Below are 17,461 nucleotides of genomic sequence, written 5' to 3'. Positions count from 1 at the left end.
CCACTACCAATAACATTGTTCTGTACTTGGGAAAATGCAAGGTCTATGTAATATATCATGTAGAAACGTTTTAATCTTAATTTAGCTCAAAAGTAATTGTATCTTTCAGGTCAGATGGCAAAAATCAAGCAAAAGTTTCTAGACAGCCAGTGAGTGTTCCTGGACATGCTTCTTCAGTGGCTCCTCCCAGAGAAGTTGTAAGTTTAAATGAAAACTTCTTTTTCTTTACTATATTATGATATCAAAGTTTTAAAGATTAAAAAAATTGTTACATCATATAGGAATAAGCATAGATAATTTCCAAAGAATTTAGGAGTGTGGTCTATAGGTGGCCTCTGGGTTAGTTAATGGAATACCAGCAGGGTCCATGGCTCAGAGGAGATGGGAGAAAACATCTAGTCGTTGAGAATGTCTTGCCTTGAAACCAAGCTTGGGAAATGACGTGGGATTTATGCCATCACTGTTTTCTCCTATGTCTGCTATCCTTCTGTTTTTAATGCCTGGCTTCCCCAGGGCATGTTACTGAAGATCTGGTGCTGAGCTCCTGGAATAATAGGCCTAGTTGTCTCAGCAGTGGGACCAGTAATCACTGTCCTTGGGAGTGTATTAGGGAGTACTGGGATAATGATATACTTTTTCTAATATGCATATATCCCTAATAAATATATAATATTACTTTATCTGCTTTTAAACATTATATGTTTTGCTTGCTATCTTACACATATATCTGCAACTTGCTTTTTCCTTTAACATTGCTTTGTGATTTGTCCCTAGCAATACATGTAGCTCTAATGCATTCATTTTCACTATTGATATTATGTTACATAAATACCACACAGTTTAAAAATCCATTTTTCTATTACTAGTTTCCAATTGTTCATTACTATGAACAAAGCTAAGATAAACATTCTATATGTTTGTCATGAACATGTGTGAGTTCTAGGACTGTACTAGTACAGTGGTTACTATCCACATGTGGCTATTTAAATTTCATTTTAAATTAAATAAAATTAAGAATTCCATTCCTCATTGACATTTTAAACGCTCGATAGATCATATGTGGCCACTATTGTAGGGACACCACAGACATAGATTGTTTCCATCATTGTAGAAAATTCTGTTAGAGAGCTCTGATTTACGGGCATACAGGAATTAAATTGCTGGGTTGAAAGATATGTGAATATTTACTGGAAAATGCCAAATTGTTTTCCAAAAAGGTTACACCATTGGGTGACGTACTATCAGTGGTGTATGAGCATTCCTGTCAAACTACATCTTTGCCAACACTTGGTACTGTCAGACTTTTAAAGTCTTTCCAGTTATGTGGAGGTAAGATGATTAGATATCCTTCTAATATGGAATCTCCCAGTTCTTCTCCCTTTTCCTTTATAAAAAAGAAACAAAACTTGTTATGCCCTTTTTCCCCCTTAACCATATATCTCAGAGATTTTTCCATATCACTACATATATAGGATGATCACACAGTCCCTACATATCCAAGTTAGAAATTATATATGTGTTCTTTTTGGTCTTTGACATATTTTTTTCCTTTTTTATAGTGGTAAAATATACATGCCATAAAGGTTGCCATTTTGACCATTTTTAAGTATACAATTCAGTGGCATTAATTACATTCACAATGTTGTGCAATCATCGCTGCTACCTATTTCTAAAACTTTTTCATTACCCCAAACAGAAACTCTGTACCCATGAAGCAATAAGTCCCCATCCCCCACACCCTAGCAACCACTATTCTACTTTTTAAAAAATTGAAATATGGGCTTCCCTAGTGGTCTAGTGGTTAAGAATCCGCCTGCCAATGCAGGGGACATGGGTTCGAGCCCTGGTCCGGGAAGATCCCACATGCCTCGCAGCAGCTAAGCCTGTGCGCCATAACTACTGATCATGCATGCCACAACTACCGAAGCCTGCACACCTAGACCCTGTGCTCCGCAACAAGAGAAGCCCCACTTGCTGCAACTAGAGAAAGCCCACGCACAGTGATGAAGATCCAACACAGCCAAAAATAATACATAAATTAAATAAATAAATTTATTAAAAAAGTAGTGCAGCCTTGGGGCAGGGTCCTGGTTCCCCCTCAAGGGATATACATAACAAGATCTAAAAAAAAAAAAAAATTGAGATCTAATAGACATAACATATAAGTTTCAGGTATACAGCATGATTCAGTATTTGTGTATGGTATGAAGTGAGCACCACAGTGAGTCTAGTTAACATCCATCACCACACATAGTTACAAATTTTTTTTCTTGTGATGAGAACTTTTAAAGTTTGCTCTCTTAGCAGCTTTCAAATATGCAATGCAGTGTTTAAAAAAAAAAAAAATTGAGATATAATAGACATAACATATAGGTTTCAGGTATACAGCATGATTCAATATTTGTGTATGGTATGAAGTGAGCACCACAGTGAGTCTAGTTAACATCCATCACCACACATAGTTACAAATTTTTTTTCTTGTGATGAGAACTTTTAAAGTTTGCTCTCTTAGCAGCTTTCAAATATGCAATGCAGTGTTATTAACTATAGTCACCATGCCGTACATTATATCCCCAGGACTTATTCATCTTATGACTGGAAACTAGTACCTTCTGACCACCTTCATCTGTTTTCACCCATCTCCCTCTCCTGCCTATGTCATTCTGCAATCTGTTCTCTGTATCTAAGAGTTTGGTATTTTTTGGTTTGTTTGATTTTAGATTCCACATATAAGTGAGATCATACAGTATTTGCCTTTTCCTGTCTGACTTATTTCACTTAGCCTGAATGCCCTCTAGTCCATCCATGTTGTCACAAATGGCAAGATTTCCTTTTGTTTGGTGGCTGAATAATATTCTCATATATATATATATATGTGCCACAGATGGACACTTAGGCTCTTCCACATGTTGGCTGTTATAAATAATGCTGCAATGAACATGGGGGTGCAGATATTTTTACAAGTTAGTGTTCTCATTTTCTTTGGATAAATACCCAGAAATAGAATTGCTGGATCATATGGTAGTTGTGTTTTTAATTTTTTGAGGAACCTCCATACTGTTTTCCATGGTGGCTGTACCAATTTATTATACATTTGCATCAGCAGTGCACAGAAGTTCCCTGTTTTCCACATCAAAATCAAGGGTTGTAAATTAGTGGTATTTACAGTACCAGTTAGGTACTGTATAGGTTTGGCAATACATTTTTGGAAGATTTTATTTAAAATACATGGACATAGGAAATATGTTACCTTTTAACTAATGGAGTTGATTAGGGCCAAGATAATACTTCATTATTTTTGAATTAAAAAAATATAATTTTGACTAGGGCCCAGGGAGCCTGCTGAGCTCCCAGGTCGGTCCCATGCCCTCCAAGTACCCCCCTTCCCTCCCCAGCCACATTGGTCCTGAGGACATAAGAGGGAGGCCAGGGAGATCAGGAGAAGCAGGTGGGAGGGCCCCTCCCAGACCCCAGAGCAGAGGAAAAGGAGAGGAGAGGAGGGCGTTTACCCTGCCCACACGAGCCCAGAAAGCCTGCTGGACTCCCAGGTGAGGTCCCCTGCCCTCTGAGACCAGGGGTGGGGGGCACGCCTGGGCTCCTTCTGTTCCATTGAGCCTAAGCCCCACCCCTTTATCCCCCATCTTTTACAGCCCTGTGGGTCCTAAGCATAGGCCCCACCCACCACTCAAACCTCAACCTTGCTTAGGCCCCGCTCTCCACAGCCAAGGCCTTCCCCCCCGCCCCTGTTTTCTTTTTTTTTTTTCCTTTTCCCTCCTCCTCTTTTTTACTATTGTGATACTGATGTACCTTCTGGTTGTTGATTCATCTATATTTTTATTTTTACATTCTTTCTAACATATCTGTTAGTTTCCTAGCCTAATTTTATTTTTTGCTTTGTTATTGTTCTTTTTCTCTTTTTTTCCACCCCATGGGGCTTGCGGGATCCTGGTTTGCAAGCCTGGGGTTGGGCGGAAGCTCCTGCGGTGGGAGCTCTGAGTCTGCACCACTGGACTAACGGGAACCTCAGACCCCAGGGGATATTCACTAGAGTGCGGTCTCACAGAGTTCCTCATCTCATCACTAAGACCCAGCTCTATCCAATAGCCTACAGACTCCAGTGTTGGGAGCCTCAGGCCAAACAACCAATAAAACAGGAACACAATCCCATTCATAAAAAAAAAGAGAGACAGCAAAAAAATATGTCATAGATGAAGGAGCAAGGTAAAAACCTACAAGACCAAATAAATGAGGAGGAAATAAGTAATCTACCTGAAAAAGAATTCAGAGTAATGATAGTAAAGACGATCCAGAATCTCAGAAACAGAATGGAAGCACGGATTGAGATAATACAAGAAGTGTTTAACAAGGACCTAGAAGAAGTACAGAACAAACAGAGATGAACAGCACAATATCTGAAATGAAAAATACATTAGAAGGAATCAATAACAGAATAACTGAGGCAGAAGAATGAATAAGTGAACTGGAAGACAAAATGGTGGAAATACTGCCCTGGAGCAGAATAAAGAAAAAAGAATGAAAAGAATTGAAGACAATCTCAGAGACCTCTGGGACAACACTAAACGCACCAACATTCGAATCATAGGGGCTCCAGAAGAAGAGAAAAGAAAGGGTCTGAGAAAATATTTGAAGAGATTATGGTGGAAAACTTCCCTAACATGGGAAAGGAAAGAGTCACCCAAGTCCAGGAAGCACAGAGAGTCCCATACAGGATAAACCCTAGGAAAAATACACCAAGACACATATTAAACAAAATTAAAACAAATTAAACAAAAATTAAATTCAAAGAAAAAACATTAAAAGCAGCAAGGAAAAACAAAAAATAACATACAAAGGATTCCCCATAAGGTTATCAGCTGATTTTTCAGTGGAAACTGCAGGCCAGAAGGGAGTGGCAGGATATACTTAAAGTGATGAAAGAGGAAAAGCTACAACCAAGACTACTCTACCCAGCAAGGATCTCATTCAGATTCAATGAAGTCAAAAGCTTTTCAGACAAGCAAAAGCTAAGAGAATTCAGCACCACGAAACCAGCTTTACAACAAATGCTAAAGAAACTTCTCTAAGCGGGAAATACAAGAGAAGAAAAAGACCCACAAAAGAAACCCCGAAAACAATTAAGAAAATGGCAATAGAAACATACATATCAATAATAACCTTGAATGTAAATGGATTAAATGCCCCAACCAAAAGACACAGACTGGCTGAATGGATACAAAAACAAGACCTGTATATATGCTGTCTACAAGAAACCCACTTCAGACCTAGGGACACATGCAGACTGAAAGTGAGGGGATGGAAAACGGTATTCCATGCAAATGGAAATCAAAAGAAAGCTGGAGTAGCAATACTCATATCAGATAAAATAGACCTTAAAATAAAGACTGTTACAAGAGATAAGGAGGGACACTACATAATGATCAAGGGATCAATCCAAGAATAAGACACAACAATTATAAATGTTTATGCACCCAAATAGAAGCACCTCAATACATAAGGCAAATGCTAACAACCATGAAATGAGAAATCGATAGTAATACAATAATAGTAGGGGACTCTAACACCCCACTTACACCAATAGATAGATCATCCAAACAGAAAATAAATAACGAAACACAAGCTTTAAATGACACAATAGACCAGATAGATTTAATTGATATTTTTAGGACATTCCACCCAAAAGTGGTAGAATACACTTTCTTCTCAAGTGCACATGGAACATTCTACAGGATAGATCACATCCTGGGTCACAAGCCTCAGAAAATTTAAGAAAATTGAAATCATATCAAGCATCTTTTCTGACCACAGCACTGTGAGATTGGAAATCAATTATAGGAAAAAAACTGTAAAAAACACAAATACGTGGAGGCTAAACAATACGTTACTAAGGAACCAAGAGATCATGAAGAAATCAAAGGAGAATAGAAAGAAGAACAAAGAAAACCCAAAGTCAGTAGAAGGAAAGGTGTGGTGGAAAGGGAACCCTCCTACACTGTTAGTGGGAATGTAAATTGATACAACCACTATGGAAAACAGTATGGAGGTTCCTTAAAAAACTAAAACTAGAACTACCATATGACCCAGCAATCCCACTGCTGGGCATATACCTGAGAAAACGAAAATTCAAAAAGAGTCATGTACCACAATTCATTGCAGCACTATTTACAATAGCTAGGACACAGAACCAACCTAAATGTCCATCAACAGATGAATGGATAAAGCAGATGTGGCACATGATATACAACAGAATATTACTCAGCCATAAAAAGAAACGAAATTGAGTTATTTGTAGTGAGGTGGATGGACCTATAGTCTGTCACAGAGTGATGTAAGTCAGAAAGAGAAAACAAATACCATATGCTAACGCATATATATGGAATCTAAAAAAAAAAAAAAAGGTACTGATGAACCTAGTTGCAGGGCAGGAATAAAGAGGTAGACATAGAGAATGGACTTGATGACATGGTGTGGGAGGGCGAAGCTGGGGCGAAGTGAGAGTAGCATCAACATATATACACTACCGAATGTAAACTAGTTGGCTGGTGGGAAGCAGCAGCATAGCACAGGGAGATCAGCTCTGTGCTTTGCAATGACCTAGAGGGGAGGGTGGGAGGGACACGCAAGAGGGAGGGGATGTGGGGACACATGTATGCATATGGCTGATTCGCTTTGTTGTACAACAGAAACTAACACGGTATTGTGAAGCAATTATACTCCAATAAATATCTATTAAAAAATATATACAATCTTAAAAGAATTAAATATTCTACACTCAGTAGCAAAGACATGTTGAATAAGCGAAGTATTTTAAAATGTCAACATTAATAGTCATCTATTAATTGATTTTTAAATAGATTGATTACTTTTATATGGAAAATAAACTTTATAGAAAATATGAGTGCACTGTGGTAATAACTTTTTTTTCCTTTTTAGCCTATATATGCAAACAGATTTCCAGTACCAACTTATGCAGCCAAGCAGCCTCAGCAGTTCCCATCAAGGTCTGAAGTGAATTTGCTTAGATTACTTGACCAGAATAAAACCCAGGGTTAATGTCTAAATAGTTCTCTTGTATTTTTAATTTAATTTAGGACAAGGTATTTGCTGCTAACAGTTTAGATAGAACACAGTTTGCAGAAAAACTTTTAAGAGCTTTTATATAAGTTTTGTCATATTAATGCAGTGTCAGAATGAAATTTTAAAGAAGCCCAAACAAGACAGTCAACAGCTGCTGTAGCCTTTGGAGTCTGTAAGATTCAGAAGCAACGACCTTTAAAATAACCAGCAATGGGAAATCAGATAGGCTGGACCAGCCTTCTTATTAGGAACAGCTAGAAAAAAGCTAGACAATATAAGAAAATATGTATTTCAAGGCATCAGAAAACTACCAAGGAAATGAGAGATTATGGGACTATGGTCCAGGAGAGGAAGGCAGTCCAGAGATAATCTCAGCTTTTGGGACCATTTTTCATCCTAGACTGTAAATATCTACCTATTCTGAACGTGAGAGGATAGGAAGCTGAGGAGAGCTTTCAACAAACTCATAGGGATGAGGGGACAAAGACTGGAGCCCTGTCAAGGAGGTGGTACCCTGGCGAATATCCCAGTCTTTGTGTTGGGACCCCAGGATAAGGGTGAATCAGACCCTCAACTTATTTCCTGCAGTTTTTTTTTTTTTTTTTTTAATGTTTGGCCCCCAGTTTAAAAAGCTAGACATATAAGAAAAGAAAATGTGACTAAAACCAAGAAAAGCAGACTCAGAGGGTATGCAATTAATATCAGAGGTGGACTTTAAAGTAACTATGATGATTACATCACCGAATTAATAGTCAAGATTGAGAATTTCAGCACAAAACTAGATGTGCTGGACTTAAAAACCTAAAAAAAGAATTAAATGGAAATTCTAGAACTGAAGAACACGAGAAAAATAAAAGACTCAGTGGATGGGCGTAACATCAGCAAGAAAGGAGAAAATTTATTATAACATTTTGCATCACATAAAATACATGTCACCCCTCCCACCCCGCAAAAGTCCTTCAAATTACAATTGAATTGCACACTGAGTAGTATCCTCAAGTATAATCTTTATTATGCAGTGAGAGCGTACTGAAATCCACCTGAACCTCAGGAGCAGATTATATAAATAGTGAGACACATATTCACCATGTAAAGTTCTAGTATGTTATTGGAATAGAGGTGTACTAGAATTGGATGAAGAAGTTAGGGAAGAGTATCCACAGGTTAAAGCATGAGAACTGAGAAGGACTGGTATAGAAGTCATAGCAGGTTTAATTCTCGGAGTGGAAATTATATTTGAGAGAGCTGGAATTTCAGTTCTATGCATGTATGTAAGGTTTATACTTAGTTGTGATTTGCTCCCCTTAAATCCTAACAGTACAAGAGGTGCTTAATTCACATAGTATCTTCACTTGTCTTTTACAATTTGTCTTTTCTATTTCATGTACTGTCCTTTTTTTTTTTTTTTTTTTTTTTTGCGGTACGCGGGCCTCTCACTGTTGTGGCCTCTCCCGTTGTGGAGCACAGGCTCCGGATGCACAGGCTCAGCGGCCATGGCTCACGGGCCCAGCCGCTCCACGGCATGTGGGATATTCCCTGACCGGGGCATGAACCCGCGTCCCCTGCATCGGCAGGCGGACTCTCAACCACTGCGCCGCCAGGGAAGCCCCTCATGTACTGTCCTTTTTAAACACATATACACCAGAACCTTTGTACGTTGTTGATTATACACTAGCATGACTTTAAGGTAGTTACTCCATTTTAGACTCCGATTGGAGACTTTTAACCATTACATATCCGATTCGTAGTGATCTCAGAATATAAGGTACCCTTAAGAATTGTCAGTGATGTCAAGAATGGTGTTATGTTGGGCTTGTAATGAAGGTAGCATTATTTCATACGGTTGAAGCATACGATTAACTGTCTTTCTTCCCCCTCACAGGCCGCCTCCACCACAACCGAAAGTATCATCTCAGGGAAATTTAATTCCTGCTCGTCCTGCTCCTCCACCTCCGTTATATAGTTCCCTCACTTGATTGTTTTTTTTTTTAACCTTTCATTTTGCAGACATCTTCAGGGAACTGAGCTAATACTTTTTTTTTTCCTGATATTTTCTTGAAAAACCTTTCTTCCTGCTGCAATTATGAATGAAAACAAAATACCACCAAACAAACTTTATTAATACAGAAAAACAGAACTTGAGTAGTGGGAAATGAGAAACAGAAGAAATGCAGTAAAGCCAGGGAATTTAGAATAATATTTTCATTTCCATTACTGAATACATTTTATTCGGTCATCTGTGAGGTTAATGCACCTGACATGGATTATGTTATTTGAACACGTTACTGTAGTGATTTTCAAATTAACTGTATTGGTTTAAGTTTTGTCATTATGTGCTTAAATGTAATTCTGAATTTTGACCTTAGTTATCATTAATGTAGTTTCTGATTGAACATGTAATAACCTAATACCTGTGAAAACTAATTAGCTGTCAATTAATATCTAATATTTTTAACCTTGCACAGACTAATAATCATCACACACTAGAATTTTGTGTATCTCATTCACTACATGAATAAAGGAATACTCTGTCTTCAGAAGAATGCACAAAATACAGAATTAAGATACCATAATATAAATTTAAAAGTGTAAAAACACACTAAAAGTGTGTATGTGTATACTTACACACAGTTATTATCTTCCATTTTAATGAACATTCTATGGATATATGATTCTATGGATTCTATGGATAATAGATTCTGTGGATCTATCTATGGATAATGAATATTAGAAAAGTTAATTTAATAATAGAATTTCTATTATGAATCATGTTAAAGCATAGCATCCTTTTACAATAGCATTGTTTTAAATTAATTATAAACTTTAAGGTACGAAGTATTTAATAGAACTAATCAGACACGCTGTTGATTCTTGGCTGTAATAAAAAGCAGGAACAATTATAATATCTTCAATCAATTGAGCTATCATAAAACCACTTGAGAATTTCATAAGCACTTTAATTTTAAGTCCAAAATCTGAAACTTCAAAGATTGCTATTAATATAATTTAGAATGTTTACATTTACTAAGGTGTGCTTGATAATGTCTCTGTTGACACTAATATTTTTAAAGAAATTAGGCTGGAGAAAGGAAGGAAGAAAAAGTTTTCTTAGATAAGTGCAAAAAAGTTAGTGGTATCTGTGAGTTATTGTCCCAGCTATGATAAAAAAATGAATTTTTACTGTGGAAGAAATGGTATGAATGATAAAAATTTAAGCACCTAAATTTTTTTGGTAATTTTTCATAATAAAGTTTATTAATAAGTTTATTAACTGAATTTCTTTAGTTTTTAAAAAATTTTTGGTTTGTGTATACATACATATACAAACATAAGATTTACCGTAAATAAAATACTTGAAATTCTGATTTGTGTTGCCCAGTAATTTCTTAAATACTCAGCTATTTATAACCTTATTAATTAAAACATTATACTAATTTTCCAGACTTCTGCCAAATTGTGAACAGTGGCTTTCTGTTAAAAAGAAAAACAGATTGGTTTTGAAGAAGACACACATCTGTCTTCTGAAGATGGTACATTATTTTAACAATCAGGTACATATTAAAAATTGTAAACAGTCCCAAATAAAGATTCTTCATTTCAATTTAAATCTCTGAATGAATTAATATACGACCAAAAATGTTTGTGTTTGTCACTGAGATAGTCCCACAGTTTTTGCACAGCTTTGCAATTGTCATTCATATCACTGAAATTTCACAGTTGGTAATATATTAACTATGCAACTTAAAACTTTTTTCAGAATTAGATAATTCCTTGGATCTTTGAATATTTAGAAAGTTTTTCTAAAAGACTGTTGATCAGTCTGAACTTCTTTTGCTTTTATATATATTTTTACATATTTTATATTCTTTTCACTTAGGTTTGTCCTTGATTTATCTTGGATTGTTATTAAAAATTGTAAAATTTCTTGGTCATAGATGCCACTTAAAAATTTGAAAATATTAAAGGTATTCTTTGCCATCTGCTAAAGATGTTTTAATAATCAAGGATAAATTGTATGTAACTTTGGTGTTGCTGTGTGACTGTGTTCACAAGCTTATTACCTTGTTCAAGGTATCGCATTTTCCCTTTCTATCAGGCAGCTGCCTGGGTCTCTAACCATCTAGTAAAACATGATCTAGGTTTTCTAAGCACAGATCAGATTTTATTAAATTCTATAAATGTTTACTGAAACTCTACCATCTTGGCAGGTACCACAGTACGTCATTAGGTCCTGTGATATATAAGTTCTGGATGAGACATGCCTCCCATTATAGAGAGAGCCATATACACAAGTAAGAATGACATAAAGTCTGCTTTTTAAAAGATTTAAACAGGAAAGGTTGCGGAGAAGGACATAACAAAGAAGTGAAATAACTGGAAATCTATTCAAAGTACTTACCACTAATTAACAAGTCTAAGCATTTACTGTAACGGTTCTAATGCTGTGAAGCAAGATGAAACCAGCTTTTGGCTCAACTACCCCCTAAAAGAAGTGTTAGTCTAGCATTTGTTGTTCCTGTTGAGATGCAAGCTATGTGTATACAGTTGACCCTTGAACCACGTGGGTTTGAACTGCACAGATCCACTTACAAGCTTTTTTGTTTTCCAATAAAAATACAGTGGCACTCCATATCTGCAGGTTCACATCCGTGGCTTCAACCAACCGCAAGTGGTAAATAGTTCAGTATTCATGGTTGGTTGAATCTGCAGGTACAGAAATCGGAGGGCCAACATCGGGACTTGAGCATCTGGGGATTTTGGTATCCACAGTGGGTCCTGGAATCAATCTCCCCGTGGATACCGAGAGGCCAGTTGTATTTTTGTTGCCGTGTTTATGCTCATGATATTCTTTTGCAGACTTAGATTACCCTGTCGAAATCCTATGCATCCATAAAATTAGATCTCAACTGAGTTTAGATGTGGTGATTCCCCAAACGAACTTTTCTGTGTTACCACAGGACCTTTTAGTTTGTGTATCTGCCGTTCTGTTAATTGGTGTGAGAGATTAACTCATTCTTGGGGATTTGAAAAGAATTGAAGGATAGTGCGTATACGTAGAGACTGGGGGGTGAGTCTGGGAGGGAGGAGGCATTGCAGTCCAAGGTAATAAGGCAATTTTCATTCAGTAAAGACAGGAAGTCATAAGTAGTCATAGCACTGGGGATAGAAGAAAAGCAAAGCAAAGCCTGGGCTCCGAATTTAGAAATTTTTGAATACTATGTTGAGGGAGGGGGCTACGACTTGCAGAACAGAGAATTTTCTACTGGAACATATGTACTGTAATTATGGGCAAAAATCTTGTCCATTTCATTCATTACATGAATGAATGAATATTTATTGTACTGAGAAGTTACTGAACAAGAGCAGGCCATCACATGAATTTTTTGATTGGAGGAAAAAGTAGACACAGCCTGGTTACAAAGTGTATTTGGGCAGTGGGTATGGAAAAAAACCATAGCAGGTACTTTCCGAAGATACCAAAATCTACTCACTTTTCCCTTTCTTGGAATCGTTTTAAAATATATCTGGATTTTTGTTGTTGTTTTAATTAAAAAGCCTCAGCTTTAGGAAATATGAATGTATAATTCGTGTGTGTGTGTGCGCGCGCGCGTGTGTGCGTATGCGCATAGTTTTAAATTCAGCAAGTAGTATCTGATACAAAACAGCGCACAATAAATGTTAGTTCTTTTAGGTCCATCCACACGAAGCAAAAAGTTTGTGGGGGATGATGACCGCGACGGAGAGGGCCAGGGTGGTCGGGGACCTCCAGACAACTGGCCATCGGGTAGAGCGGGCTGCTGGGAAAAGAGCTTCCTGCGGACCCGGACGCACGACTATAAAGGGAGGCGTGCCCTACAGGCGATTGGTGGACTGGGCGCTGAGTACCGGGCGCTCCGGTAGGTGCCGCAGCCTCGCGAGAACGGCGCTCACGAACGGCCAACGGCAGTAGGGCTCAGGTCTCCGCTGGAAGAGAGGAGTCGCGAAATGTTCCGCCTAATGATGTTGCTAGCGGGGCTCCGTGGCTTGCTAATGTCGAGACCCGGTAAGCCCGAGGATGCCCTGTTTGTTACTCCGGTAGGGGGAGGAGGAAGATTTTTCTTTTCCTTCTTTAAACGCGTACCTGCTTGGGTCAAACTGCGCCTCGACTCGATTGAAAACTCGGCGCCCTTCCCTGCTTTTAGGTTTCTTTTGCCAGTCAGGAAACCGGGCAGTTTTTAGGCGCTCCGTAGGGATACAGAACTGACTCACGAGAGAGGAAGATACTTTTAATAAGCTTAAGGACTAAATCTCTGACGCTCTGACTCTCTGAATCTGGGTTTGGGGCAGCCGTTTATGGAGGTCTGTTAGGCACTCACAAAACTACCTCACAATTTCTTGCGCTCAGAAGCACCCCAGAAACTTCATGAACTCTACTCAAACTCCAGAAAACTGTGTCTCCTCAGGTATCATCTGTTCCAGTATAATTTGTCCTGCATTCAGTAACTTGTCCTGCAATACCAAAAAAATATTCTATTGCTGACATTGTGACAATACGGGGAACAGTTACAGAGAGTCCTCAAAATTTTAAAATATATTGGGGGGGATTTAGATGCAAGTAAAATTTTAAGATATGTTCTTATTTTCCTTCCCTTTTTATACACTGTTCTGAGTCTTCCCATTCTGTGTCAGTACATGGAATATCTTGTCTTCTCCTCCCCCATCTGCATAGTGTTCTGTGGCTTGGAGGCACCACAATTTAGCAGCCAGTTCTCTTATTAAAGGACTGTTGGATTGTTTCCAGTCATTTTGCTGTTACATGCTACACTGCTGAACTCGGACGGCACCCCCCCGTTCCCCCCACAAAATACCCTAGACCGGGTGGCTTAAACAACAGAGATTTATTTTCTCACAGTTCTGGAGGCAGGAAGCCTGAAATCAGGGTGCTCTCATAGTGGGGATCTGGTGAGGTCTCTCTTCCTGGCTAGTAGACCGTTCCCTTCTTGCTGTGTACTCACGTGACCTCTTCTTTGTGAGCAGAGAGAAGGAGCAAACTCAATTGTCTCTTCTTACAAAGGAGTGAAACCCATCATGGGAGATCCATCTTCATGATCTCATCTAACCCTGATTACCTCCCAAAGATCCCATTGCTATATACCATCACATTGGGGGTTAGGGCTTCCAATAGGAAAGCTGGGGGCGGGGGACACATCTTCACCATAACACCTGCAACATTTAAATACAGTGTTTCTGAAACTTTTCGGAATGTTTCTTTCAGCAAAGAAATGAACAAAAATGTAACAATTATTGAAGTTCTCAGAGAGCTTTTATGTTCTGCTTATATTCGTCAGTATTTGTCATATTAGAAATTAATGTAGAAATTTAAGAATTTTAATTAATTCGTTAAAAAATAACAGTAATGTTACTTAACTCAGGTTTGGCTGCTCGTGGCTCAAAAGCCAGTACTCGAGAGACAGGTATTGGTAGGAAAGGAAAGGTTGCTTCATTCAGGAGGCTGGGGAGAAGGTAGACTCGTGTCCAAACACCAGCTTGGTTGTTGATCAGGGGGCAAGAGCTTTGAAAGGGGAGTTTCAGGGATGTATAGGCAGAGGGAGGGGGCTACAACTTGCAGAACAGCACAGTCAGCTCCCACAGTCATGAAATTGGTCATGTGGTGGTCTGATCGGTGTCATCTTGATTGTTTTAAGTTCAGTTAATCTTCAGTTCTAGGGTTGGTTCCCATTTCCTTGAGGCCAGTTCTTGGAATTGTGCAAGATGGAGCAGCTTATGTCTTGGCTGCAGTCTGGTCATCACGTAGTTAACTTCTCCCACCTGGTGAGGGTTTCAGTGTCTGCGAAACAGCTCAAAGGACATGGCTCAGAATATTATCTATAGCTCTTGAAGAGGAAATAAAGGTCCTTGACTTTGTTTAATGGCTAAACTATTATTATTTTGTCTTGTTTGACTGCTTTCCTTTGGTTCTGCATTTTTTTTCACTTCTCTGATTGAATTTATTCTTTGACTAAAGTTTTTCTACAGACAAGAGGCAGGCAGAGGACATTGGGTGTGTGTGGGGGTCTGTCCTGGGAAAGCCCCATAGGGTCCCGCTCAATTACAGTAATAGACCTATTATATGTTAATGTAAGTAACACATTTAAAAAATAAAAACTATATTTTCCAAAACAAAGAATTTAGAATGGCATTGTTTTACATTTTGTGAATCTCTTTAAGGTTTGGTTTAATAGATGACAGCTGGATTCTCATAGCTACTTCTGCATTCAGTCTGTTGCCAAATGTTTTGTTTGAAGTATATGAAAAAATTCCAGCTTATGTAGTTGGAAAAGGGAGTAGTTTATGAGCCTTTTCAGGTAATTACCAGTATTCCTCTTTGGATGCTGCACCAAATACACACTTGATAAATGGTAAAGTTTAGTTGCAATGTGGAATCTAAACACATCGATGAATTTTTCTTAATATGTTATGTTAAAATCCATTGGTCTATTTTGAACTTTAATGGATATTTTACCCATCTGTTTTTTTTAATACATTACCTTTGTTTTTTTCTTTTTTAACATCTTTACTGGAGTATAATTGCTTTACAAAGGTGTGTTAGTTTCTGCCTTATAACAAAGTGAATCAGCTATACATATACATTTATCCCCATAGCTCCTCCCTCTTGTGTTTCCCTCCCACTCTCCCTATCCCACCCCTCTAGGTGGTCACAAAGCACCGAGCTGATCTCCCTGTTTTACATTTGGTAGTGTATATATGTCCATGCCACTCTCTCACTTCGTCCCAGCTTACCCTTCCCCCTGCCCGTGTCCTCAAGTCCATTTTCTACGTCTGTGTCTTTATTCCTGTCCTGCCTCTAGGTTCTTCAGAACCAATATATATATATATTTTTAGATTCCATACATATGTGTTAGCATATGGTATTTGTTTTTCTCTTTCTGACTTACTTCACTCTGTATGACAGACGCTAGGTCCATCCACCTCACTACAAATAATTCAGTTTTGTTTCTTTTTATGGCTGAGTAATATTCCATTGTATATATGTGCTACATCTTCTTTATACCTTTGTTTTAAAATTATTTTAAATTGTGGTAAAATATACAACCGTAAAATTTACCATCTTCAACCATTTTAAAAATGAATAAACTTTATTTTTTAGAGTGTTTCAGGTTCGTAGCAAAACTGAGAGAAAGGTACAGAGATTTCTCACGTACCCCTGTCCCCACACATGTACAATCTCTGCTATAGGCATCCTGCTCCACAGTGGTGTGTTTGTTGGAATTGATGACCCCACACTGGTGCATCATTATCGCCGCAAATCTATAGTTTACCTTAGGATTCACTCTTGCTGCTTTACATTCTGTGGAATTTGACAAATGTATAATGACATGTATCCCCCAGAGTAGTTTTGCAGCCCTAAAAATCCTCTGTGCTTCATCTGTTCATCTCTCCCTTTCCCATAAGTCCTGGCAACCACTGATCTTTTTGCTGTCTCCATAGTTTTGCCTTTTCCAGAATGTCATATAGTTGGAATCTTACAGTATGTTGCCTTTTTCAGATTGGCTTCTTTCACTTAGTAATATGCATTTATGGTTCTTCCATGTCTTTCCAGGGCTGCATAGCTTATTTCTTTTTAGCAGTGAGTGATATTCCATTGTCTGTATATACCAGTTTACTTATCCATTTACCTACTAAAAGACATCTTGGTTGCTTTCAAGTTTTGACAGGTATGAACAAAGCTACCATAAATATCTGTGTGCAAGTTTTTGTGTGGACATAAGTTTTCAGCTCCTTTGGGTAAATACCAAGGAGTGCTATTGCTCGATCATATCGTAAGGATATGTTTAGTTTTTAAAATTAGTGTCTTTTTGCTTCAGTACGAAGAACTCTCTTTAACATTTCTTGTGAGGCCATTCTAGTGGTGATGGACTCTAACTTTTTTAAGGAAATTCTTTGTCTCTCCTTCAATTCTGAAGGACAGCTTTGCTGGGTATGGTATCCTTAGTTGGAATTTTCTTTCTTTCAGTACTTTGAATATACTGTCCCACTCCATTCTGGCCTGCAAGGTTTCTGCTGAAAAATCCACTGATAGTCTTATGGGAGTTCCTTTGTACATAACAAATTGTGTTTCTCTTGCTGCCTTTTTTTTTTTTTTCTTTTTTGCGGTATGCAGACCTCTCACTGCTGTGGCCTCTCCCATTGCGGACCACAGGCTCAAGATGCGCAGGTCCAGCGGGCACAGCCCATGGGCCTAGCTGCTCCGCGGCATGTGGGATCCTCCCGGACCGGCGCACGAACCCGCGTCCCCTGCATCAGCAGGTGGACTCCCAACCACTGCGCCACCAGGGAAGCCCCTATCTTGCTGCTTTTTTTTTTT

The 17,461-nt window shown here is 38.3% G+C and overlaps 2 protein-coding genes across 2 annotated transcripts in view; both read left to right on the top strand.

The window, feature by feature from the left end:
- The window catches only part of ADAM9 (ADAM metallopeptidase domain 9), a 99,072-nt gene extending 89,886 nt beyond the window's left edge, over window positions 1-9,186 (top strand). The window contains exons 20-22 of the mRNA XM_024765140.1: window positions 110-197; window positions 6,952-7,019; window positions 8,978-9,186. Coding sequence (XP_024620908.1) covers window positions 110-197; window positions 6,952-7,019; window positions 8,978-9,071 — 250 coding nt within the window. The 3' untranslated portion in view covers window positions 9,072-9,186. The remainder of the gene's footprint in view (window positions 1-109; window positions 198-6,951; window positions 7,020-8,977) is intronic.
- A 3,894-nt stretch (window positions 9,187-13,080) lies between these two features.
- Window positions 13,081-17,461, top strand: part of LOC112413121 (disintegrin and metalloproteinase domain-containing protein 32-like) — a 153,038-nt gene continuing 148,657 nt past the window's right edge. Inside the window, exon 1 of the mRNA XM_024764983.1 lies at window positions 13,081-13,170. Coding sequence (XP_024620751.1) covers window positions 13,081-13,170 — 90 coding nt within the window. The remainder of the gene's footprint in view (window positions 13,171-17,461) is intronic.

The sequence above is a fragment of the Neophocaena asiaeorientalis genome, unplaced genomic scaffold (assembly GCF_003031525.2).
Source record: "Neophocaena asiaeorientalis asiaeorientalis breed wild unplaced genomic scaffold, Neophocaena_asiaeorientalis_V1.1 scaffold14, whole genome shotgun sequence".
In the NCBI taxonomy this organism is placed as follows: domain Eukaryota; kingdom Metazoa; phylum Chordata; class Mammalia; order Artiodactyla; family Phocoenidae; genus Neophocaena; species Neophocaena asiaeorientalis.
This window is presented reverse-complemented; position numbering and strand designations above follow the sequence as displayed.